Source organism: Leptosomus discolor, chromosome 5, assembly GCF_034619465.1.
Source record: "Leptosomus discolor isolate bLepDis1 chromosome 5, bLepDis1.hap2, whole genome shotgun sequence".
Taxonomy (NCBI): domain Eukaryota; kingdom Metazoa; phylum Chordata; class Aves; order Leptosomiformes; family Leptosomidae; genus Leptosomus; species Leptosomus discolor.
In genome coordinates this window covers 28,880,064-28,906,549 of record NC_141395.1, presented here as the reverse complement: position 1 = coordinate 28,906,549, position 26,486 = coordinate 28,880,064, and the positions used below count along the sequence as shown (strand labels likewise).

At 38.4% G+C, this 26,486-nt stretch overlaps 1 protein-coding gene across 3 annotated transcripts in view; it reads right to left on the bottom strand.

Annotated features, from left to right (window-relative positions):
• Positions 1-26,486, bottom strand: part of PARD3B (par-3 family cell polarity regulator beta) — a 422,752-nt gene that overhangs the window by 249,889 nt on the left and 146,377 nt on the right. For all 3 annotated transcript variants that reach the window (XM_086465416.1, XM_086465413.1, XM_086465414.1), the window contains exon 4: positions 21,113-21,222. In XM_086465416.1, coding sequence (XP_086321542.1) covers positions 21,113-21,222 — 110 coding nt within the window. The remainder of the gene's footprint in view (positions 1-21,112; positions 21,223-26,486) is intronic.

The following is a 26,486-nucleotide window of genomic DNA, read 5'->3' as shown; positions in this document are numbered from 1 at the left end:
CTCTGGAATGCAAAGCCCAGCCAAGGCACCGCTCCTGTTCTCCTGATCTGCGTTTGTCACTTACAGTGTATTACAATACGTTTTCCTTAGTGTAAAACATACATTCATAATTGCTAGCTATGTTACTACTATTCCTCATATGGGATTATCATAGTGAAGCAACAGCACTGATTAATCAATTAGCACGGATTCATTAGAGAAGAGATGAAAGATAGGGCAATGTAATTCTGTTTACTGAACAATGGATGACAGCGTGCTTAAAGCCCAGGATTTCTAATAATACACAGCCACCTAGCACGATATATACATAACATGATGAATATTTACAAGTCTCACTGCAGAACTAGAAAGACAACAATCAGAATGTGACTATGTGTGCAAGTAATGCTGGAGCCTGAAGAATGAATAGAGGAGAAAGCACAAGACAGATGGTGCAGTCAGATGAATATTTTAGCTTTGACTAAATTTTGTAGAACAGATACATCATTTCCTATAGTCCAGTATGCACAGCTGCATCTGCACAATAGTGGCCACCAGTATAAACAGTCAAAAAAAAAAGGTGTGTCAGAAATATTATTAACCAAGCCATGTTAAGCAAAGAACATGAAAAAAAACAGCCTGCTTTTCTAATTAAACACTTACAGAGCCTCTATGAAATAAACAGAAGCACATACAGTAACTTAGAAGCTTTTTCTCCAGATGTCTGAGGTGTATATCCTTCACTGCTTGCCCTTGTCAAAGGCTGAACACTGAACTGACATCAGCAATAACAGAACACGAATACCGAACTCCAAGACACATCTCATGCTTCAATATATATGATCCCCTTTAGGCACTAATGCAATAGCCAAAGACCCCTTCTTCTGTCTAATGGCTGTATACAGACCAGCCAGTAATGCACAGGGATATCAAGAGATGAGACAAGTTAATTTCTTGAAAACATGGTGCAGTCAAGAGGTATTGAAACATAGCTTCTGCTGCACTCTGTTTGAAAGACTAAACAAGAATGTAAGAGGTTACAGAAGAAATGCTTTGCTAAAAAGCTAAGGTAGAAAACATGCCCACCATACTCCATGAAATCAGAAATCTTCACATAAATCAAAGACCAGGGTTCCATGAGAGACCCAATCTATAGCATGACAAGGACTTGAATGCTCTCAGAGACCCACTCGTCCAGTGTTTTCCCAAGACACTTCCACAACATCCCAGGGAACCACAGCTTGTGCTTAGTGTAGTGCTTCCTCAGCTTGGAATGCAGTCCTTGAACATAAGGTACTAAAAATTACATTGCCTGTTGAGATTAAAGGCACTTTCATTCCTGCTGGAACTTAAGTATTCCCCCTCAACTTTGTGGGCTGCAAATTTATTTACTTTTCAGGAGATTCAGGCATTGAGTTAATGAAAGACTTATCAGCTTGCTTCAGTCTAAGTGGCTTATTGGTAACAGTCTGAGCATCATCCTGTAGATATCTAATATTTAGAAATTTTCTCCATACTTTAAGAGAAGTTAAATTCTCAATATTTTTCTACATAGATACACATGTATAAATATATATGTGTGTACATATATATACATGCGCATGTAAAAGTTGCAGGTGAAGTTCTTCGAAAATCATATCTGGTCACAAAGATACTATGGAAATCTCACAATATATCTCAGTACAGGAGGATATGACTTCTCAGAAATCCTACTCTTGCCTTGGCTGTGGGCATTCTCCAAACCAAATTGCCGACCTTGATTCTCAACAAAACCTCCCCAGGGAGCCATCATGATGGCCTAAGAAAAAAAAAAAAAAACCACCACAAATCAGTCTTGCCAGGCCTCTATTTGATAAGTAAACCCCAGACTAGAGATACTCCTAAATTTGTCTGTTGGCATACTTTAAACTTAACTCTAAAAAAGAACTTGTCAGAGGAGAAACAGGCCATCAGTCTTGAAGATGTTTCTAAGGGACCATGAGAACATCTTAACCTAGACAGCATCAAACAAGTGAATAAGGGTTAAAATGTTGTCTGAATCTCTTCAGGGAATTGAGGGTTGCCTACATCCAAATGGAAAAAACACATTGCCCTACATAAAGCCCTTGATCTTGATCCCAATTCTCAATGGAAATCAAGGCAACTGTATAGCATTTTAATTCTGTGCAACTGTATACAAAATCTTATTTTAGGATCTGAAACTACAGGCACAGTGTTACCCTGAATATATGAGTGGATATTATTAATAAACCTGAGTTGACTCCTGTAAGCCAAGACATTACTATCACCGGCTTATCTTAAACCTAGCACACAATTTAAACTAGAAACAGGTCCCCTGAGAGTATATTGTTATTTCCAACAAATCCTTATGAAACATAATGGTATTTTCAACTTCTCTCAGGATTTTTAAAAGTCATCAGAAAATAACCTTTCATAAAAGTATCAAGTTTGATGTTAATAATTAACTACATCTTGAAATAACAGCACTGGTTAGTGAATAATTTGACAGCATTAAAAATTGCAGTGGAAGAAAACAGGATTTATCACATGGTTGAAAGAAACTGGAGTGAACAAAATATCGTAAGCAAAGATGTATCAGCATATTCACTGGTAATAAAATAAAACACCAATAATAAAACCATATAGATGAATTAAGCTTAGGATATTATAACGAGCACAGTTTTACCTAACGATCAGATGAGGGGACAATCCTATCAGTTAGAACTCTCACAAGCTTTTTTTTTTTTTTTTTTTTTTTTTTCCCAATCATCTGAAGAAAATAAGCACGGGTAATCACATGGGTAACTTCATTTTCACATATACAGCTACATTTATTGTCAGAAATTGTTTTTTTAAGGTTACAGGTGGACTTAACCACACTGTAGTTGTTGACTAACATCATCTTTAACTGCAGGAACAAAGGTCAGAGAACACATTCCTGTTGTTTAGGTGAGCACGACAGGTGGCAGGAAAAAAGGAGCAATTCTCTAAAAGACAGGAAACAGCGTGAGTTATCAATTCTGCTATTTCTTGCATGTGTTCTTAGACAAACATGCCTGTTTCAATTCAACGCCTGTTTCTTTGCTTTTGAGAAAAATATGAGAAAAGTGTGCCATGAGAAATGCTGGTAACAAAAAGGTCTTCCCGCAAAAAAGCCTAATTTCTGTTTATTCCTGGTTTAAAATAAATATTCCCATTTACATCAGTGGTTTCCTAGAAATAAAATATCCTAGAGGCATGTTTAGTATGTAAGTGTTTGCCACAAAGTGGAAGGAAATAGCTAATCTATCTCCTCACATACCTTTACATAGCTCCATCATTTCCTAACCTCTCCACAGAAGATGCTCAAGCTGGTTTGAGATACTCAGAAAAAACATGCTGGGACAAAACAGCTCCCTTGTTTCCAGTTCCTCAGAACTCAGAAACCAAAAGTACGGCATCAAACAGCAAAGTAAATCAAGTCCCAAACTACTTTAGTACATGTCAACTCAACACTAACTACTACTTCCTTTCACAGGTCTCCACCAAAGCACATCACATCAGTGCACTGCAGCAAGTTACAAAGTACTCCACACAATCATTTAACCCAGCGAGATACGAGGACATTGCTCAAGTTTGCAGATAGGCAGCTTTCATTTCAGTATTCTACTCAATCCTGAAGATTTTTAGAAACATTTTGAGTAGCTATAAAAGGCAATGTTTTCTTCTTTTTAGGCTAAGAAACTCAGAATTTACCCACTCTTTTATAATCAGATGTTTAATCATGTTCAGCGAGACTGGAAAACTGAAAGCTGTGCTTTAAAAACCTCTAGTTTCAGCTGCACCACTATCTCCAAGACTGCCATTTCATAATTGGTCACTAAATGAAAGTATCCAATTAGCATCGTACTCCATTACTGCCTTGGACTGAGCTGTTTGCTCTTTGTTACCTAGTTGAGCCAGTTTGTCTCAGAGGACGGTACAATACAGAAAAAAGTGAAGCAATCTGTAGTGAAAAGCTGTCTCACAAGCAGACCCAGAGGTAACACAGTGAAGGTGCTCTTGGCAATAACATGGCTACTAGATCTGTTTTACATGCAAAGCAACAAAAAAAAGTCTTCACGCAAGTTACAGGACCATCCAAACCTCTCTCCTCACTTCTAGAATCCAACCCTCCTGCAGTTCATCCCTCCCAAACTGCAAACCACATTCTTCAGATTTCCTCATTTTTTACAATTCTGTCATTTTTTTTATGGCTACCTGGGAGGGCCAAGGTCAGTTAAGACTGCTTGTGACAGATGCACGAAGGAGTGACAGGATTCAGTACATCCAAGTACTTTATGGTGTTTCTGAGCTAAGGCATGTGAAGTGAGATTGATTTAAACACAAGTATTTCTTTAACTTAGAGTTCCTTGATTTTAAGAACTGTGTTGACAGAAAATTTGAACGACCTTAATAATAAGTTGACGAAGCTTTTACACACATGAATTATTTAAGCTTTAAAACTTCAGTACAATACATTTAGATACAAAGCAAAGTACATTTTTATTTGCCAGTTAAATATTTCAAATATTATTACTTATGAATAAATCCAACATGAATTATCCAGGTCTGATTGTAACAGAAATACTCCACAATCAGAAATGCTGGAAGACCAGCAGCATGTTAGGAGTAAGGGGGTGGGTTGGTTTTATAGGTTTTGTCTGACTCTTTCAGCAAACACGATTACCTACGACAAGTTCACTGAAATGTATAATTTTGAAAAGCAAATTTATAAAGTATTCTGTACAGTGAAGTTTCTTATGCCATCACATAGAAAAGCAAAGCTTTTTCTGAAGATTTTGTAATTGTATTATAAAAATCGAAAGCACCGCAAGCTGCTAGATTTTGTCTGCACCTTTCTTATATTGAGCACTACTAATCTGCATATTTAATGGCTCCACACCACTGTAATGTCTTCTAGCTACTCAAAAGAAAAGATTTTATCCTTTCTTCTAGAAAGAAAAGGTAGAAATAGCTTCAATGAGTTACTCTGTGAAGCAAAGAACAAGGTAGACTTTCTAGAGAAAGGCCTCTCATTCAGAGATGAGCTTTACCAAATTCAAAAGCAACCGAAGGAAGCATTCACTGCTTTCTTCTGAGAACAAGCTTAATAGTCTAGGACCCCTGAAACATGGTACATCCTGCAGGTATGAGCAATACAACCTAGACAAAAGCAGCTCCCAGTAGAAGAGAGGACCATGGGGGGGGAACAGCATTTTTCCAAGTATCTGTGTGTAATCTCATGCAGGGCTTTAAATTTCAACAAAAAAAAAGCACAGTGAACTTGGCTTAATATTTTAATAGGAAGTACTGAATACATGAAACAAAACTGTGGAATAACAGGATAATACTGATGCGCTGCTGCATTTTAAGCTACTCAGCTTTCCCAATACACATTCACTCCTGTAAAATGGTAATGGAGCAATCAAGCCTGGAGATCACAAATACAGGGGTCTGGGGAGCTGAACTCCAACTCAAAAACCAGTCTGAACAGTTAGTTTCCCTCAAGCACGAACTGTCTACAGCACAGTGCTGTGAGCACAAAAGAAGTTCAGGTTCTAAGAGGAACAGAGATGAGGCTTTCTATCTGCTATATTCTCCCCCAGCAAATAACCCTTTCCTGTGTAAATGCTTATAAATTTCAATAGTGACAGATTTAGTCAGCAAACCTTCACTGGAACTTAAGTGGGAACCCAACGAGAACAACTTCAGGGATAATTACACTTGATCTGGACTGAAAACTTGTTTCCTTTGTGTAAGAATCCCCCATTCCAACAGCTACAAGCATCATCAAGTCTGGAAAACATAAATGCAAGGATCCAGGGAGATGAATGAAAACTGAAATAAAGTTTGAACTGTTCTTTGTTTTGTTTTCTTCCTCAAGCCTGAACTGCATTACATCTTTATAACAATCAAATAGGAACTGTTTATCATATGAAAGCGAATATTATTTCTGTGGTTATGGTTATTTGGACATCTGATAGCCTCAGGCAACCCACAGGGGCCCCAACAATAACAACTCAACTTAAAAGTCAAAGGGCAGATACCTTTGAAGTGAGAGATGACACAGAAACAGTAGTAGACCTTGAAGTTTGGTGTGATGGAAAGAACCTGAACACTTCAGAGCACATTTCATTCATCCTCACAAACCTCCTAAAGGCAGAACAGGCACATTGGATCACTAATGGTGCTAAATGCCAGAAAAAGTAACAGCAAAACGCTATTCCCACAAACCTCTCCTTTAAGGAAAAGGCAAAGGCTATCAGTAGTTTGGTTCAGAGTGGTTCAGGGCTCTGGCAAATGGCACTGGGGAACGATTCTTGTCAGGTTCTCTATTAGCATGCAGAGAGGGCATAATTAACTTTTCTTTTTAAAAACAACTCTCTGATAAACACAAGTTACAGAGAGCCTCTATCAAAGAAAACATTGTCTGTCTCTAGTAAGAGGATTCTTTGATTCTTTAGCATCCAGGCTGAAAAGGCATAGAAGTTTTAAGACACCAGTACATCAGGACTACTGCTCATGAGCCTGTTCAAACTAGAGGTAAGGACAACACTGGATTTCCAGTCCTGCATTTGGCTTCATTTTTAGAGCCCTACAATGCAACTCAGGACACAGGTGAGGTACTGGCTTAAAAATAAATTCTGGGTTCTAGGAGCAAGCAGCTGGGTCTCCTAGATCTTTACTTATATTCTGCAGTGGTGGTGAAACTTCTTGGCACAGAAAAAAGAAAATGGCAATTACCTTTCTGCTGGGAAAGGGGAATACAAGCCACTACTGCATAGGTAAGACTGCGACCTCAGGAAAGGCCCTCACCCTGCTACTTCAGAGAAATCACGGAGTTTTTGTGCAAATGCTGCTTCTCATCAGCAAGGAGAGGTGCATCAGTGTGTATAAAAGGCTTCTATAGGGGTGCAAAAGCTGTTACATGTTACCTGTTTTCAAAGATGGTCCAGGGACAAAGACCTGTCATTCCCCTTTAAATCAAAGATTCATAGTAACTGTGCACCCAAAAACTGTAACAGTGAGAGCATATTTGCCACTCGTATTTTGTATTTTCTTGTGGCAGACAACGGCTTCAACCTGTGGTCAACAGACCTCCAAATTCCTTTAACACTTTTAGAACTTCATAAAAAGTAACTGTGAAGATCTAGCCTACTGGCTTCATCGGAAAATTTTCGGGTGTCCACAAACCAAAAAATGTGAAGTTATAAACCTACTTCAGATTATCGGTTAGCATTTCTGACACTAGCAGAGACAATGACTTCTTTTTTTGTTAGTGAAAGGGCAGAAAATTCTTGAGTTTCTTGTTTTTCATAGAGATAAAAATGAAACGTACCAAGGATTGCTGCTGGTTCTCCTCCTGGATTCACTTCAGATTTATTTATAGCAGGGCTTTCTACCTTTATCTGCAAATGTCACAATTGAGCTAGTGACTTTATATAGTTTCTTGGTTTAATAACCATGGTGGATACAGCATATGCTCTTCCTCTGCCCCTCTCTGAAAATAAACAAAACTAATCAGGTCTAAAAACTAGTTTATATCTCACTGTTCACAGCAAATAGAAAGAGTTGGGCATGGATAACCTAATTTTCACCTGTTTCTGTTTATTGCATATATACTAACTCCATTTCAATTGATCAGCTGATGTTTGCAGACTTACTACAGTGGCACATGGGTACTACATCCATTCAGCTTATTTTTTAAAAAAGATAAACCAAGATGAAATGATGTTCATGCTCCTTTTTAATTTTATTTTAGCTCTTTGTTTATCTCTTCACTTCAAAGCACTTCCAATATGAGGCACAGTTTCAGTGTGACAACTTTGTAAAACTAAAATAGAAAAAATGTGCCAGCAGCAATCTGCTTTACATTGGAAAGCACAACAGCCTTGAGACAGAAATGACGACTTATGAGAACAAGCTATAATGAACCCAGAAGTGCTATCTGCAGTAGGAAAAAATGTATTAGACTGGAGACTGAACACTCCTGACACAATTTGTCTTCCTCAATGGGAGTCTCGTGTTCCCCAGTTGCAACACACAGTTAAGTCTGACTCCAAAAACAAGGGAAAATTATCAACATGAATCCTCACAACTCTGTTGGCTAGCATTTCTTATTTAACTTGAAGCTGCCTAAAGTTCAAATTAAAACAAAACAAACAAAAAAAAGAATAAATACAGCACAGGATAAAGCTTGGTCCCTTGCAGGAACAGGGCAGCGGCACAGCGGCAAGGCAGCCTCCATGGGGCAGGGGAAATGGCCTGGTGCCCGGGAGGGGTCCAAGCCTGCGAACTGGCTCCCCACTTCCCAATTCAAAAGAGCACAAATCTCATGGCAGGACAAGCATGTTACTAAACATGGTCCCATTTAAGAGACAGGTTAGAGAGGGTTACGGGTCTGATCCCAACAGTAGCAGTAAAAATCAGTGCCTAGGTAGCTGAGCCCTTCTCAAATTTCAGTGTTGCTGGAAAATAAATTTTACTCTCTAGTGAGCTGTATTCTCAGACCCCTTTACACAAGCATCCTTTCGTTATCTGTGAACTCAAATATATTTACCTAATTCCTGTTCTTTTCACAACAATGTATCTGAGGCACAATCTCAATTCTCTTAAAATACATTGTTAGCAAACGGCACCACGTGAACATACATGCCAGTAAGTGGGTAAGTGGGTAGCATCATTTTATATTGCTTTTCAAGACACTTTCCTGCTAAGAGCTTCTGGTAGGCCCAAAGCAGAGACATTTTTCTGTCTTCTGCTTAAAAAAAAATAATATTTTGTTTTCCTTTGAGAACTGGTAAATGCCATGAACTTGCTTTCTAACTTTAATTTACAACATTTTATTTAATATGTATTTATCAAAAGCCTAGATTATTTCAGCTAATTAAAAAGCAAAATAAACAGGTTATAAATTGCAAATATAAAATCAAAGAGTATTTTTATCTTTTGATTTTTTCAGTGCAAACTAAACGGAGTTGCCAACCAGCCCTAAATGTGCGTCTTTCACTGTTACAAAATTAAATACTAGCAGCACTGGAACAGGAATCTAGACCTGTGTCCTGGTTTGGGCTAAATCAGAACTAATTCTGGTTTAGTGCTTTAACTTTTCAGTTGTCTCCTCTAACTAACGGCATTTTCTGAAACAGCACCATGTTTTTCCAGACAGCGACTGCTTCTAGCAGTGATATGGCCTGATGTTTATAGTTTGTACCAAGGAATAGTGTGCAGAGAGGCCCTTGCTTGTTCTTATAGCGATCAAGGTCACTGCTAAATCTTGTACCCCATGTTGGGGTGCCGGGAGTGAAAAGGGTGGCACCTACAGGGAGGAGCAAACTGGACAGGTGACCCAAACCTGTATTGCATCCCATATACGTCATATTCAGTATAAAGCTGAGAGACCACGAGGGTCTCGCTCTCTTGCTCTCTTCTTCGATGGCTGACATCTGAGGAGGACTCTGTCTGTTCTTCTGTCGTCGATCCCAATCCGGGCATTCCTGAATCCAGTGCCTGAGTCCAGCTCCTGCATCCCGTCCCTGCCTGCTGTTGAGTCCAGCCTGAGACTGCCCCAGTGCCAGCCCTGCAGTGTTGGTGGTGACGTATTGTCAGCAGGGTGGGGGCAGCTGGGTTCGGTATCGGTTTTGTATATATTTGTACATATTGTATATACTTCATTATTTCCTTATTATTATCTTTTCTTTTATTGTTATTGTTTCATTCAAGCTGTTTTAGTTTTCTTTTCCAAACCGTAAAGTCTCTCTCCCTTGTTCTCTCTCCTTTTCCCTTTTGGGAGGGGAGAGGAGTTGACAGAGAGTGTCTGTCATTTGTTAATGGCTGGCCCAGCCTCAAACCGTGACAATCTGAAGTTCTCTTACTAAATAAATAAATAAAGTATTTCTATGGTAGTCATCATCATAATCATATGAATATATAATAATATGTGATAAATTCCAAATACTGAATCATTTTAACAAAAACTAAATCATTATAAACCTAGAATCTGCATGTTAGACCTGTGCTTAATATGTAACTGGCATCAGACACTACATAAAAGTAATTTTAACTGAATTAACATCAATAATTTGATGTTTTATACATTTGTATAGTATTATAAATACATATAATTGGCAGCAGATTAATCCCAAAAGTGTCACAATCTGTTGACATAGTGTCATATTTTTAAAATAAATCCATTTTATGTACGAGCACATGTATCTGGTTCTAATGAACTAACTTTACCTGGTAATATCAGTGTTTGTATGACTGATGACATTAACACAATAGCATCATCAATGTGCCTCTCAAAACAGTCATTTGAAAATGACAACCACACACAGACTAGACATTGAAAGGTAAAAAGGCAGAAAATCATAGCTGGGCATTAAGCAATCATTTGGCTCAGTGTTTTGTAAACCCAAGAATAGCTTTGTTATTATTAACATGGTAATCCCTAATCTAAAAGTACTTCTACTGTTGACAATTGCTTGCTATGTTCTGATGTGCTTTAAACAGAAAGACATACACCAGAGATTCTCTTTTGTGTATTAACTAGACTATCTATTTAACACAGTACCCATCTCAAAGCGTCTAGCTAGCAATGTTGGGTTCTATCTATGAAGAGTGATCCAGACAACTTCCCTTGCTGTCTTCTGCATGACAGGATAGAGCATTTTCCCATGCTTAAGAACTGGGAATCAGGTATGGACAGAATGGCCTGAAGACTTAAGCTGAACTGACTTCTTTTACCTCAAGAGTTAATTCTGCTATTTAGAAGTTTACAGGGTAATTTCTGAAGAATAAAAACATTGTGTAATAACTTCTGTAGTCCATTCGCACTCTCTCTCTACTCCTCTGAGCCTCCCTGGTATGAACCTGGGGAGGACTTGTAATATAAGCTTAAAATATGTTTTTTTTTTCATTTTTTCCACAAGGAGCAAAACATTCTGATTCTAGCTGTTCTTACCATTATACAGCAGACCAGCAATCAATATTTTCAGGGTATCTTTTGTAGAATATTCTTCCCTCAGATATACACTACTGAATTCACACTGTCAAATGGAAATCTGAGAGCATCCAAGGCGACACGTACTATGCATGAAGGATAAATGCTGCCGTATTGATCCGTAGCATAAGTCAGCCACACTGGTCTCATAGCTGGTCTTCGTGTCACAGAATTTTCACCAACACCATTAACAAAGAAACACACATCATTGCAGAAGCACACAGAAACATCTGATGTCTAGGCAGCTACGGCGGATGCCTCACAGATCTGAAGAAAATGTTCCTGTGTTCTTTTAAACCAAAAATACAGTGAAGACACTATTTCTTTGGCTAAAGAAAACAACACTACAGGAACTTCTGAGAAACAGATAGATTTGTCACTAAGAACTGCAGCATTTCACAGACTTTATTTATTTTTAAGCCAAAACATCCATGCTTTGGCTACATCTTTTGAAACCAAATTGAAGGGGATATCTATCTTCCTGCTGATAAACAGAATTTTTTCTTCTTTGTGAATCAAAATCCATTTAATCTGTGGGGTTTTTTTGTTCCCTGTCCTCTCCTCCTTTTAACATGTTTGCAGCTTCTCACAGAAGTGTTTTATAAAATTCCCCTTGGAACATGCCTTTTCTGCATCAGAAACAGAATTTCTTTGGGCTCTTACGGGAAGTGTCAAAAGATGAGGCGATGAAGTATAACTGGCCCTTTCTTAGCAGTGCTCCTTGCAGAACAAACTTTACCCCAAAACAATGTATCTCTGTTTGATCCCATTCTGCTCCATGTAGGACAGGAAGATTTAGGCAGATCATGAAAGAAAGGGAGGTGTGAAGGTGGAAGTGAACTCCAGATTTGAGGAGCCTTCACCGTATTTCTTAAACTGACATAAGGCCAGTTGAAAAGAAGGAGTTTCCTTTTGTTTATGTAAAGCTGACAGATACACCATGAAATTGATTGTACTTGGTAACTTCAAAAAAGCAGAAGAAAAAGGAGGTAAATTTACCTCCACGGGTGTTACGTATAATCACCTCAGATGCACCACTATTAGGTCAATGGAGCGAACATGCTACCAGAAACACAGCTGTTCTTTTATTTAAGGTCCAAGTTTATGTCACACTAAGCCAGCTGCTAAACAGACAACAGTATCAATGCCAACACAGAGAACAGTTCTGATAACTCCAAGATACCACGATATGCTCTCAGCACAGTCATACTACATGTTGCAGTTCAAATACAGTAAATATGGTACTTATGAGCATCCCTTGGGACTGATGCAAAGAAAGTTGCTTTACTTAAATTTTAGAGAGGAGCTTGAGAATCCATATGTTCTAATTGAAACTCACATTAAACCAAAGCTTAAACCAAGACAAATTAAAGGCAAAACTTATTGTTAATAGTGCTCTAAAAATAGAAAAATAATTTTTAAAAAAAGGCACAAGCCACTACACAACTTGATTGTCAAGAAAAAAAACAGTTAAAAATCTTATAGGAGCAACAGTTCCTATAAGAACTCTCTTAGGGGACAAAGTTTGAGGGTTTTTGGGTTTGGGGGGGGGGGTGTGGGGGGGTGTTGTGTTTGCTTTTTTATGATGCTGTTTGCGATATGTAGAACTTTGAACTGGGAAATACACTTCTTAATGATCTGAAATACGCCATAAGAACAACTGTGCCATTTCAGACCACAGGAACGGCTATCTTTGGATGCTGAGGACCAGAATACCAGGGTGCCTCACAAACAGGTAATTATTGTCCCTCATAGTACAGAGGAACTGTGACAACAATTTGCTCTTGCATCAACACAGCTATTCTAGAGTCTAGTCACTTCCTCTTTAACTGAAGATTTACTTATCTACTAAATTGTTTATTAGTTTTTATTTATTTAAAGTTATTTCAGAGAAGTTCTACTGCCTGGGTTACGACAAAAGGTCATATTAGACTTACAGGCAGAAGAAACCATTGCAATGACTGACAAAAATCAAAGTTGATATGTTCATTCAAAATTCTGAATCTCACTGAATCACCCTTACCATTTTAGTCTATATTCACAGTGGTCTCAGTTTATTATTCCCAACTCCAATACGTCAAACATCTGCAACACCAAACGCACACAGTACACAGAATCACTAAAATATTCCTCCCTTCGTTTCAGTTATCACTGTAAGAAATTGCTTGATAGGTATGCATTAAATCAGGACCTGCTGTCATAAAAAAAGACCCACACACCAAAAACGAATGTGCAAGTTTCAAAGAGCACTATGTAATTATTACAACTCAAAAACCTGTAAATCCGTATTAGCTGAGACACAAACTACACAGAACAACAAATCCCCAGGTGTCTCCAATGGGATGGGTAATTAATTTAGTGCCTATGAGGCCCATCCTAAAAAAAAAAAAAAAAAAAAAACCAAACCAAAAATCACACCTCCTTTGAGTGTGAATAACTGTCATTCCTGTAAGAGAAAAAAAAGCCACAGATCTCACTTCAAGACACAGAAATATTAACCAGAACAAGAGCAGTCTCATACATCAGTGCACTGCAAGATGACATATTAAGAAATCCAAAATGAGTTTTCTCCTAATGTCACAGCAACATTTGGGTCTAAGTAAGTATCAAATATCTCTGCCATTATTCCCAGTTGTCCACTGGACTGTTATGTTTATGGAAAATATTATTTATTTAGCAGTAAGCATTTCAGTAGGACACTAAGAACCTCTTTTATTTTAGCTAAATGTTTCTAGAGCTTGACAGTAAATGATATGCATGAGCCATGTTGACTGTCATCTTCCACTTTTAATTTGACTGTCAGACATAAAAGTAACTTGCTAATGTTTCATTCCAATTTCAGTGCCATGAACCTGTTGCGTAAGCTGCCTGCTAAAAGCTGTTCCAGATGGAATGACAGTACTTTGTAGGACCCCAAAGATGTAGCTATAGAGATGAATATGTGTCAACAGCACTGAAAGCATGGCCTTTTTTCCCTTTTTTGTCAGCAGTTCTTATTTCCACCCTATAATTTTTCCACGTTCTTTATAAGATAGGCCATGTGGGAGAAAAAGAATTTAAGTCTCCCAGCCATCTTCCATCACCTGCAATCACATCTACCTGACTACACAAGGCAGAGGACAAAGGAGGAAGGTTTATAAACAACCAGGTATCTTCAAAAATGACAGCCAAGGCACAACATTTTTTTTAAAGAGCAAACAAAACCCAGCCCCCTAACTAACATAAGTTCCAGAATGATGGAGAATTTTGATGGTTTCATAATAGGTACTTTCTCTCATGAATTGTCCGTAAAAAGCCTGCACTCCTCTCATTGGAAACAGGCTTTAGAAAGCAACACGTTAACAATGAATAACTTCTTTTACCAACTGTATCATTTTTACTAATAATTTATGTACTATATTAATGTCATGGAATATTCATTATTAGTTCTTATTAAAATAAATCACAAAAACTCTACTTATCCTTCTCAAATGAAAATATGTAAATTATACCCACTGCTCATCTTAAACAATACACGTAAAACAATACACTTTTTCTGAAATATAGGCTGTGCAAGGAACACAAAGAGGACTTCCCACCACCACCACACACATACCTCTCTGCACCCTCAAAAGAGGAAATTACCACAGGGCACTTCTGTCCTTTTTCAGATGATCAGTTCAGTATTCTGAAGTATTACAAAGAATATTTCATTTACATTTCTTAAGTTTTTCCTCTACAATATAAAAGTAATTTCTTTTTGACGTAGAATGCCACAGCACGCAGTACAAGGAAGGGCAAAAAAAGGCAGTGCAGGGTTGAAAAGCAACAGAAAGAATTGAGAAGGAATGGCTTTTATTAATTTAACAGTCCTTAGCTAGCTGTATAGTTGGATTTATAAAAGGTTCTTTAAGAGCAGCAGTTTACCATGGTGTAAGAGTGCCACACAGCTCTGGTTCCTGCAGTGCCTCACAGCAACAACTTCAAAACTAACTCACTGCAGATGTCCCTATGATCATCTAATCAGACATCAAAAGCAATACACTGACAAGCTCCTGCGCTGATTAGGAGTGTTCTATATATGTTCCACAGCATAAACAGACACACAGTAGTTGCTTGAAAAATGGATTCACCCACATCAGAATTCCCTTTTGAAAAACTCAAACTTTCGGAACTCCCCAGCTGAATGACAGAAAATTCTTTTAAATCTCCCCAGATCATCTGTTCAGTTCCACACAGCAGTATTTCAAGAGCAGAAGTTAAATTATTAATAGGAAAACTTTTATCAGGAAAAAAAAAAAAAAGTAAATGCCTTCCAGAATTCAAAAACCTTGCTATTCTGAATGACAGTCTGAAACCACACCACCTCAGGGAAGCAGTCTTGCCTCTACCCTGCAACACAACTGCAATACCTTGTGTTTCCATCTCTGTTTGTTGTCTAATTTTTATACACCAACAAGCAGTAGATTTAAAGCATTACAAGTATACCATCCTCCCACCACTGCTAGTTCCTGAAGAATTATTGCGTTTCTCCAAAGATGTGGTTTCCTTCTCATAGCCCACCTCCTGGAATACTTAAAGGGGGCTTATAAGAAAGATGGGGACAGACTTTTCAGCAGGGCCTGCAGCAATGGGACAAGGGGTAATGGTTTTAAACTAAAAGAGGGGAGATTTAGACTTGATACAAGAAGGAAATTTTTTACAATGAGGGTGGTGAAACACTGAGGCAAGCTGCCCAGAGAGGTGGTGGACAGTCCACCCCTGGAGACATTCAAGGTCAGGCTTGATGGGGCTCTGAGCAACCTGATCCAACTGAAGATGTCCCCGCTCACTGCAGTGGTGTTGGACTAGATGGCCTTTAAAGGCCCCTTCCAACCCAAACTATTCTATGATTCTATCACATAACTACGGGAGAATTTCATATTGAAAACCTAACGCATGCAAAGGGACCAGAAATTAAAACTACCTGACCTAGTCAGGGTGAATAAACATACTGGACAAAAGTTTTACCTTCTAAAATCAGACAGACAATACAACTCTCATGGCAGTGCAGTATCTTAGCTCAAACCTCAGCAGAAACCCATCGGATCAACCCAAGCTATAGACTCTACAGCATTATTCCATCATTGTGTCAAAAAAGACCTTTTCTGCCCTGCCCTGCTTTTAAATAGCCTGATTAGATGAAGTAATATTTCTGCCTTTTTCTTACAATAAAACATCCACACCTTTTGAAAGTACTACTGATAATCTTTATCTCAAAGCCTAGCTCTGACTGTGCGTATCTTTATGTTTACGTATATACATAAAATAGTATGTAGAAGGAACAAATCACGGCGCTGCATACTTATACACACTCGCATTATGCTAATCTGCAGGCACTTAATCAGGAAGGCTAATACATTACAAACACAATTAACAGCCAGAAGGAACCAGAGGAGGTTTTGACCCTTTTTAACAAGGGCTCGAAACATAAAAACGTTCTGATTATACATGAACCTTATCCAAAATTGCAAATTATATGTCCACAATGCATAAATACAGTCAATTTTAAGTCACATCTAGGTAAAAATTGAAACTGTATTGAGCCACTGGAGCAGCTCTTCAATTGATCTAGCATCTCATTGTATCTTTAAATATGGATAAATGCAATTTAATCAGCCATTCCCATTGATTGTCTCCCAGGTTAACCTAAGTATTTATTCAGGAAACATGCAACTATAAAAGAAAAGGAACTCCTGGAGAACACAGCATCCCCATAATAATCAGCAAGTTAGCAAGATGAGGCGAAACCTTCATCCCACCAGAATTAATGCAAAACTCCCATCAACTTAAAAAGGACCACAATCTTCCATCTAAAACTCATGATAGAAGTCTTAAGATAGCAGGAAAGTCTGTCCCTGGGCAAAAAGAGAGACAAGCAGAAGTAAGAGCTCCAGAAAGGAAGGTTCAGATTTTTTAAATGTACTTTAGCTTTTTTTTTTTCTACTACCTGGATGAACTGGACAGAGCAAAAGCTGCAAAATGTATCCTGCTTCCGTAAAAAGTTAAAAAAAACCCAAAAGAATGCCACAATCTTTCTGCCTTGCTGCATCTCATCTTTATCAGAGTGGAGCTTGGGTAGAGAGCAGAGTGGAGAGGGATCCAGTTAGGAACTTCTAACTGGCACAGAGAACCTGAAACTGCAGCTCCTCTCAGGAGGCTGGGGACAAGGGTTGAGCAAGTGTTAAGTGGCTAAAGAACGCTTCCCCGCTCTGAAAAGCTTTGACTATCTCAATCACACAGTGTGGCCTCACTCCCAGAGAGATCCCCAGTGAAAGGACTTCATGCCCACTGCTAACCCCACTTTCTGAAGCCAGGCCATTCACAGCCAAAAAGCAGCTGGACCAGCAACTGGCTACTGCTGTAGCAAAACTATGGCCACCAAATTTTTCACAGAAGTGCAGTAAACTTAATTATGCTTCCCAGAGGTCCTCTCTGGAGACCTAGGGAGGGAAGTTCCATTTTTGAAAGCCTGGCCAGGACTCTGTGATTATAATCAGACAGAAGAACTTAACAGTTGCCTTCATAAATTAACTAATTCACTAACAAATACCTTTTCTTCAAAATCTTCTTCAAATTCAGATGTTTGTTACTGCTATTTTTCCCTGATTATTATAGTCTCTAAACTTTTCAGTGGCAGCTATCACAATAAGGAAGGAGAGGTTTGGATGAAAAAAGAAACTCAAATTTTGTACCATCTGTTAAATGACTTCCAGTCTGAGAGAACAGATGCTGGACTTCACCATCAGTTTTTGATTGATCTAGAAGTATTTTGTTAATTGGGGCTAAAACTAAAGCTAAGACAAAATAAATGTCAGAGAAAATATGAAAGAATAGCTCTAATTCTTCTCAAACTACCTGGTCACTCAGAAAAGATTTTGTAATTTCAGTAATCATCATATAGCATGAAAAAAAAAAAATCCTTTGAATGAATAGGACAACATCTGAAAAAAAACCAGATTATATGGCCTGCTTAGATTCTATAAATACTGTGAATGTCTCAAATGGTTCATCAGGTTCATCCAGTTCACCTGAACTGAATAGCATTGTTCTTTTCTTACATTATTGCACATTTGCTGTTTTATTTTATTCATTACTTATCGTATGCCTGTCCTGCACTCTTCCAGAGGCAAATCAGTGCTGTCTTCAGAGATTCACATGATATTCACCTCTCAAAAATCTGATCAACTACTGGTTTATCAGCACATACCATACAAGACAGCATACAGTCTAACTACAACTATTTATACATCGAACCAAACTGACAGTTCTACAGGTGCCAAACACCAAAACGCCAGAAGCACCCAAACAATTAAGCTAATTATGGAAGTCAGTTTCACTAACAAAATGATTGTTAAGATAACTGTGGTATAAATACAGAGACTTAATTTTTACTACATGGACCAAAAATTGTTTCATCTACCAATAGATCTGTTTTTTTCTAACTTGCATGTGACTGCAAGGAAGGAGTTTAATGTGAAAAAATACGTGTCTGTGGCAAAGGAAATGCAGTATTAATTTTAAATTTTCAGCAGCAATATACAGAACAAACTAATTTTCTCTAAATATTGCTTTAACACTTGCGTGAAAGAGCATAGCTGTGCTCCAAATGCAGTGTTCAGTCGTTTGTGCAGTTTCGGTTGAAGTGTTTTTTCATTTGTCAGATATTGATTCTTCCCTGTGTTTTAAAACAATTTGTAACTAATTTAACCTGTGTTATTTAAGCTTTCTATGCTTCCCAAAACATTACACCAAAGCATATTTCAGTATGATTGACAATGAGAGTTTTATAAATGGTGCAAAAATAAGAGCTAGTATAGTGTGTGTTGCTGTAACAGATTTTCACTTCTCATAGAATCACAGAATCACAGGGTGGTTTGGGTTAGAAGGGACCGCAAAGATCATCTAGTTCCAACCCCCCTGCCATGGGCAGGGACACCTCCCACTAGACCAGGTTGCTCAAGGAAAATGATTTTTTTAATAATAAAAAACCCACCACCACAAAAACAAAAAACAACTTTCAACCTTCTGGCCTTCCCCCGCAACCCTTACATGACATTTGAAAAAATCTGAGAACCTTCTCCAGTGTTGTCACCTGTCCAGCTTTGACTGTTACCCCTATACCTGCTGGAGGGATGCTCTGTATTTTAGGCATAGAGAATTTCTTTAGGCCTAGAGGAGTCTTGTGTACTGATGCAAGTCAGCAAACCACAGTGAGGTTTTAGCTGTCAAATATAACTGCATGCCTCATATAATGGCATAAATTGCACTTGTCACCGCTAATATATATTTTTTAAAAAAACAAGAAAACAACAAAAACCTGTCTTTCTCTCCTTGATGGTCAAAAACAAAGCATTCGAAACCTGTCCTGGAATGCAATAAATTTCACCAATTTCCCCCCCTCCAGGTTATAAAATACCAGAGTTCAGCATTACATACTGACATACTCACTTTACACATTTCTCAACTTTGCAAAGAGAGTAAGATCTGCACTGTTAACCAAGAATTCTTCTTTGTCCTTTCATTTATCAGAGTAAGTCACAATTTCATTAATACGTAAGTGCTCGCAGCAAACATCAAGAAAAACCTCTCGGCTCAGTCAGTCTGACAAATGGCACAGGACTTGGACCAAGTTCAGCTCCCTGTAACACCATAAAAGTGCTAGTGACTCTCCAAGTACATTCAAATCGCACCACTTAGCAAATAACACAAGCCATTGTAAAGTAAGATGCACACTAAATATTTAGATGCACACACAATTGGCCATGCAAAGAGAAACAATGATCAGTCAACTAAAATTCTGTGTTGGCCTTCAGAATTACAGAGTTAAGACTGAACATCATTTATACACAAGTCATCTGACTTTCTATTTACATACTTCATTCACATGAACTTAACTGGAAGTAAGGACTTAAATACAACATCTTCAACTGAAAAGGTTCCCACCTCCAGCATGTATTGCCGAACCCCAGTTCTTTCCTCCTGCTCCCTAATGAGCCAGTACGACCTTTGTGGAATCTTGCTATAAACTAGTTGTGATCTAGGCTGAAATGTCCCCCTTGCGCCAAACCAAGAGGCTGGGAGTTTGAGTGGTTTTTGTTTTGAAATAAACCAGTGATAAATCGGTTTAAACAACTAGGGACACAGAGTGAACTGCAACACTGTACTGGGAAGCTAAAGGAGCAAAGGCATAAGTTTCACAAGCAAATGAAATCAGGTGCAACTGCACCATCATTTAAGCCAGCATTCATCTGGCATAAAGTAGTACAGAAACAGATCCACCAGAGCTTTCTAGGCAAACATCAAGTCCATAAAAAGCTCTATTCTGCTTGATACACTTATGTATCCCAGCTGACATCCAGAGAATCTAAAGAATTTCATCTTTTTGTAAGCAACATAAGAACACCTTCCCCACACACAAACACAAAGCTTCAAGCCTCAAAATTACAACATAAAAAAATGTGGCCCAAGTGTGACCAAGACAGTATCACTTTCAGAAGAATGAAGACAGCCTGCAATAACATCAGATTAAGAGTTACTGCATCCTCACTAACTGTGTCTTTGCACTAATATTTAGTAATAACTATGTCGAATACAAATCTGTCCTCAAAAGAGTCAGGAGGAGTCAGGTTGCAAACCAGAAAAGTGAGAGAAAGAAGCAACTATGCAGAATAGTAGCACGATGCTAAAGGAAAACAGAAATGTCATGAGAAAATGACAGAAGTGAAAAAGGGTGTAAGACCAATGAAGCACAAAGGGGAAGTACGTTTTTTCCACTAAGCAATGGTAAACTGCATAATACAATACCTAACAAATACATAATTGCTAAAAGTTCAGTTCATATTCCAGTGCCTTCTGTCACCATTAAGCTTTATGTAAATCTTTTATTTTAAAAAAAGAGAACCACTGTTAATTGACTGTATCATCCAAAATACCCATTTTATCTAGAGGAAGTTCTCTCCTTTACAGAAAACAAGCATGACGTGTTTTGGTTTAGGTCCAAATACATACATAGTCTATAAAACTGCTAATATACCAACAAGTAAGAACAGGGTTTGCCCTTAAGAAAAAGATGAGTTACGTGATACCTACTACCACAACATGCTTGAGACTGTGGTCACTGGGATGAGCAGCACTTGGGTGGAAGTCAGCAGGTGGGCCCAAAGCTGGATCACTGCTCCTTCGTACTAGAAGTGGTGTGCCTAAGAGACAAAATAAAAAGCAATAGTTCAAGGGTGCTGCAAGAACACAAGGTAAAGCTTCATGTGGTTTAACTAAGAGAGGTGTACAGTACTTAAATACAAGTTTATCTGTGGCAATATCCACCTGGTAAATTACTAGATTTGATGCAGTTGTGACATTTAGTATTTACTAAGCTAAAGAAACAAGAACATTTTAAACTCTGTTTACACAGACCTTCATCCACAAGCCGCTAAATTAGGTGAAAACTGCTGACAAACAGAAGAAAAAGGCACCTTCTCAGAAAAACAAACGAGTAGTTGCATATATCTATGACTACACGTACCACCAAGTTCTGACAGGGAAATTATACGCTTGATCAAAGTAATAACTGTGAACACAGGAAGAACTGGACTACTATTGTTAGTTCCTACAACTTGTAGTGGTTACTTAACTAAACCAGAACATGGTCTAAAGCCTTTCACTCCATACTAAGGAAAGCTCTCATTGTGCTCTGCATTAACCCACCAAACTGGGATCTCAGAATCTCATTTTCAACCGTTCCTTTCTCCTGGTGCATGTCCAAAAGCTGTACTGAGCAACTGCTTGTCTCTCCAAATACCAATTACCCAAACCCACATTTAATCTGTATGGAAGGTCACTTTGAATATGATGGCATAACCACATATATATAGTCATAAATTTTATTTCCATAAGCTCACAAGTTGCAATACTCCATCACCACTACTTCTGTGCGGTCCCAACCTGAGGCATACAATGACAGTTAAGGCACAGGTTTTTGGGTACAGAGGCTGCTGAAGGATAAACGGGTAACTCCCTACATTAACTTCATTTGCATCTAACACGCCTTGGGCTGGCTCTGCCGAGACAGCCTAAATAAGTATACAAAGAGGAGAAGGAGAAGATATTTTATTCACAGCAGATCTGCCTCCCACTACCAACTGCCAGGATTCCCAGGGAACAGGCGTAGGCAGTCGCAGTGGTTTCAGAGAAGCTGTAGACTAAACAGCTTCCTCTTGCAGGCATCTCCAATTAGACTCACCAACTATTCACATCTGTTCACGTGCTGTCTGGGAGTAACCTCACCGACCAGGCGGCAGCTTCTAGCAACACAGTCACCCATAGTTAGCAGAATATGCTGCAAAACTTCCAGGTGAAGTGCAAGGGAAAACATCTTTAGTAACATGAGAAAGAAATTTCTCACATTATCCAAAATGAAATTAAGCAAGCAACACATACACGAGTCTTTTCAAAATAATTATCATAGGCGGACAAAAGAATTGAAGAGAATATTGGTCTAAGACAATAATTTTTCAAATGTTGTAAGTGAGTGAAAATAAGATTATAACTGTCAGTTATAATATTAATTATAGTGGCTGGGACTGATGGCAGCCATAATTACTAGATCTGTGTTAGAAGTTTGAATGTGCAACAGTTTCCTCAGAGAGACGCTAACAAACTGAAGTGACTGTACCACGCTCACTCTCAGCACAACTTTGTAATTATAGCTGGAATAAATACCAGCACCTAATGCCAAGGAACAATCAGAGAATGTAATGCTCTTACCCTTCCTCACAGTGAGCAAAAGTTTTTATACACAGGTAATCCCTTCTATGTCCACTTATGCAGGAAATCAATAAGAAAAGCAAAAGTAAGACTGAAATTTGTGTCCTGGTATCGAGGGAATGCTCAAAAATCAAAAGGTGAATATTGTTTTTTGTTCCAAGTGATTATCATCTTGATATCAAGTTATGCATGCTTTTACAAGTAGATTCTGAAAAAAGGGGATTGATCACCAAACTGTGATTTTCCAAAGATGTCAGTAGATCAACAGGAACCAAATCTCTCCACTCAAATATTCCTGTTCCTCACATGGTGCTGAAGATAAATTTTTTTCCTCTAAGCACATTTGATAAGAAGGTGTATAAAAGCTAAAGCCAAAAAGTGCTGGAATTTTAAGTTACTCTCTTAAGATAAATATTTATTCCTTAAAATAATTTTTTCTGCGGATAACTGAAGTGTTTCTGTATCCATTTTTTATTCTCTCTTCAATACAACAGTTTGAAAACAGAAGCCCAGACACTTTTCTATGGTTTGGTATAATTTAGTCTCCAACTCCTTTTGACATAAACATGAACAGTACAGAGAAACACCCCTGTGAAACTACCAGAAAGCCCTTTGCATTGATACTTTCATTTGTAAAACTTTCACAGCTCAATGAGCCATATTTAAACTGAAACACACTGTTGTTTACACTCTTCAAGGCCATCATCCCAACCTCTTTTCTCATTTCTGTCCTTTTTCCACAGCAAGATCAAAGAGGGTAAAAAAAAATCCCCACAGTCAACTAAAGAGTCCAAAGATGGGGGGAAGAATCATCAAAAAAAAAAACCCTAAAAAATCACTTACCAAGCTCACTCCTCCCAAAGCCAACACTCTGAAATTAGATTTCTCCTTTACCTGAGCTGTCTTCTACAACCAGCTCCTCATTTCTCTGTCGTTCCTCTGGCTGAGATAAAGTCTCCCATCACTGTGACTGCTGGGAGCCAGGACCCTCATTTTTTCCAAGGCCTCCCAGCCTCTACAGCAGCTGAAAGTCTCCTGTACCATATCATCCACATAATGCTTGTCTAAGGACCACAATTCTGCACTTCTCTCTGGTCCCTGTATTGATTGTTGCCTGGTGTTGTTTTAACCACATCCCTCCTGCCCTCAGTTTTGAAGACCACCTTTCATTTGCTTCCTGCCACTGTTTTCCAGCAAAACCAAAGCAAAATGACATTATCCAATTCTCAGTTTATAGCTATCTAAACTCTGAAACCAAACTTGAAGGAGCAGCAAGATTATAGAGAATACCGTTTTCCAGTTTGGAAAGATGGCCTTGCAGCTATTTGCTTTCTTTTTATTCCCACAAGTCTTCGCTTATTGCCATGACGTTATGAAATTTATGGTGCTCATCTGGAATGCTTCCCTGCTTGCACAAAAACAACTGGACTTTTTGACCATTGTTTACAACACTTTTTCTTTTCTCCCAATTTGTTGTAAATTTTAGGGTCCTACAGATCATTTTCTTGTTGACGAGAAAACCAGAATCTAGTTTCTTAATATTTAAAAATATATTTACTGGTATATAACATCATTTCTTGTACAGAGATATCATAAATTCCAACATCTCTGTGAACCAAGTCAGCTGTGTCTTTAGCTAAAATTATCCAAATAGTCCCTCTGGCCATTATTCTTTTATATGCATACACCACAAAGACACTAGAGCACGAAATCAACCTTTTATTAGACAAAAGTAAATTGAACCAAATGCTCTCTCTAATAATGGAAAACAAACGGCATGCAGGAAGATTAGATGAAAGACTTCTAAGAAGCAGCAATACTCTCCCTCTTTACAGGGAGAATCCCTTACTCTCTTTCAGAAGACAGCAATTCTCAGCAGCTCCCTGAGCTAACCAACTCTCCTCCATCTCCTCTGCGGCTCAGGCTGCTCCTCAGTGTAAGAATACCTTCCCTGCCCCCCAGTGCCTCCCAGCCTGCACTTCACCTGCAGGCTCCTTTCTCTTTTCAGCCTTTCCCTGCTTCTTCTGTACTACACACACAGCACTCTTGAGAACCAAGCATGCTCCCTTGCACTCTGGAAGAGAGAAACCTTCCCAAATCCCACTGCCCAGAATTCAGCCTGACTCAGGGGTCAGATCATGCCCATTATACATACATACCCTGAATTTGTTCATCACCGTCTTCCTTAGACATGGATAAAATGTAACAAAAAAACCATCACTGATACCGTACTATCGACAATTATACACATTTACTGAAGAGATTCTGTCACCCATTTTCTTCTGTCAGGAAACAGAATTCCTTACTGCTTTCCTTTTGTCATGTTGTGCTTCCATGTTATTCTACTCATGCTCTTGCATTTGTGCTGAACATTTATAACAACTAGCGTAAGCTCAAACAGAAAATTCATCTTTTCCCTGAATGATGAAACACAGAAAAACTCTTTTCTGCATACCAAGTTGACCATACAAGCATGTTATTTACAAGCATCACTGGTTTGTGCCAGAGTAGCACTTTGTATTTTAAGCTTAGGAGCTCAGTTTAAAAAAAGATATCCTCATCTTGCTGCATTGCATCAACAATGTACAGAAAACAAAAATTCAAACACATGCTCAAGACTAAAATTTTTTTCATGACCGCTTTTAACCTCAATCACTTCAGGGTGTAATTCCCATTCTTTTGAAATTTGCACAGAGTATCTTCTATTATGGTACCATAGCACTTTGTAAGCACACGTGGATGTCTCAGACTTATTCGTAATATATACTCTTTGACAAAGCTGGTGAGAAAGAGTCCTGTGGTTTTCCTTCCTTAAAGTAAATTCTGTATCGCTTAGTTTCAAGCCATGTAGATCAATCTTTTCCTTTTGCTAGCACTACCCTCAAAAATTAGTGTCTACACAGATTCATGGTTAACAGTGTATTTTCCCTGAGCTCTTATGTTTTGGAAATATTTTTTTTTAACTGCAAATATGGTTGAAACAAGCATATGGTAGAAACCACACTTAAGATTTAAATTGGTTACAGTAGAAAAAAAAAAAAAAAGGCAGAAGAGAGAAGTTCTGCCATTTGTGCACAATTAAAAACTGAAAACTTGCATCAACACAATGGCAAAAGAAACACCTCCATGCCAGATGTAATCCTATTTTCTCATTTGGGTTTAGGTTGTTGGGTTTTCTTGTGAATTTCACCAAAAAGCTGTGTAGAGACATTAACACATCCTCTGAATAGGGGTGCACTCTGCCCGACTTCAGGTAAGCCCTTTGGCAGATCAAAAATGAGCATTTGCAGTTAGAAAGGGGCTGACTAACCGGAACTGATGGGTTTAAGAACACTGTGCCACCTCAGGTAAATAAGGTTTGGAGTTCAGGATCCAAACACAGTCAGGGGAACTCTGGAGCTCCAGCTGTCCCTCTCAGCTTTTCAAGGACTCTAGGCTCTGAGTGCTGGCATCAAATTTGATGCCTAAATTTAGACAGCAGAGTATCACTCAGGGTGACCACTACCACAAAAAAAAGATTCTTCCAACCCTTCCTTAATTTTGCTCTTTCGCTCTTAAGGCTCCTTGCTCAGTAAAGCACAATTAACTTTCAGGCTACAATCCTTTTAATACTTTGGGATTTAGGTTGCAGGTTGCTGTTACAGGGTCAAATTCAGAAAACTGCTGAAGAGAACCAGAGTTTATCACCCATAAGCATTTT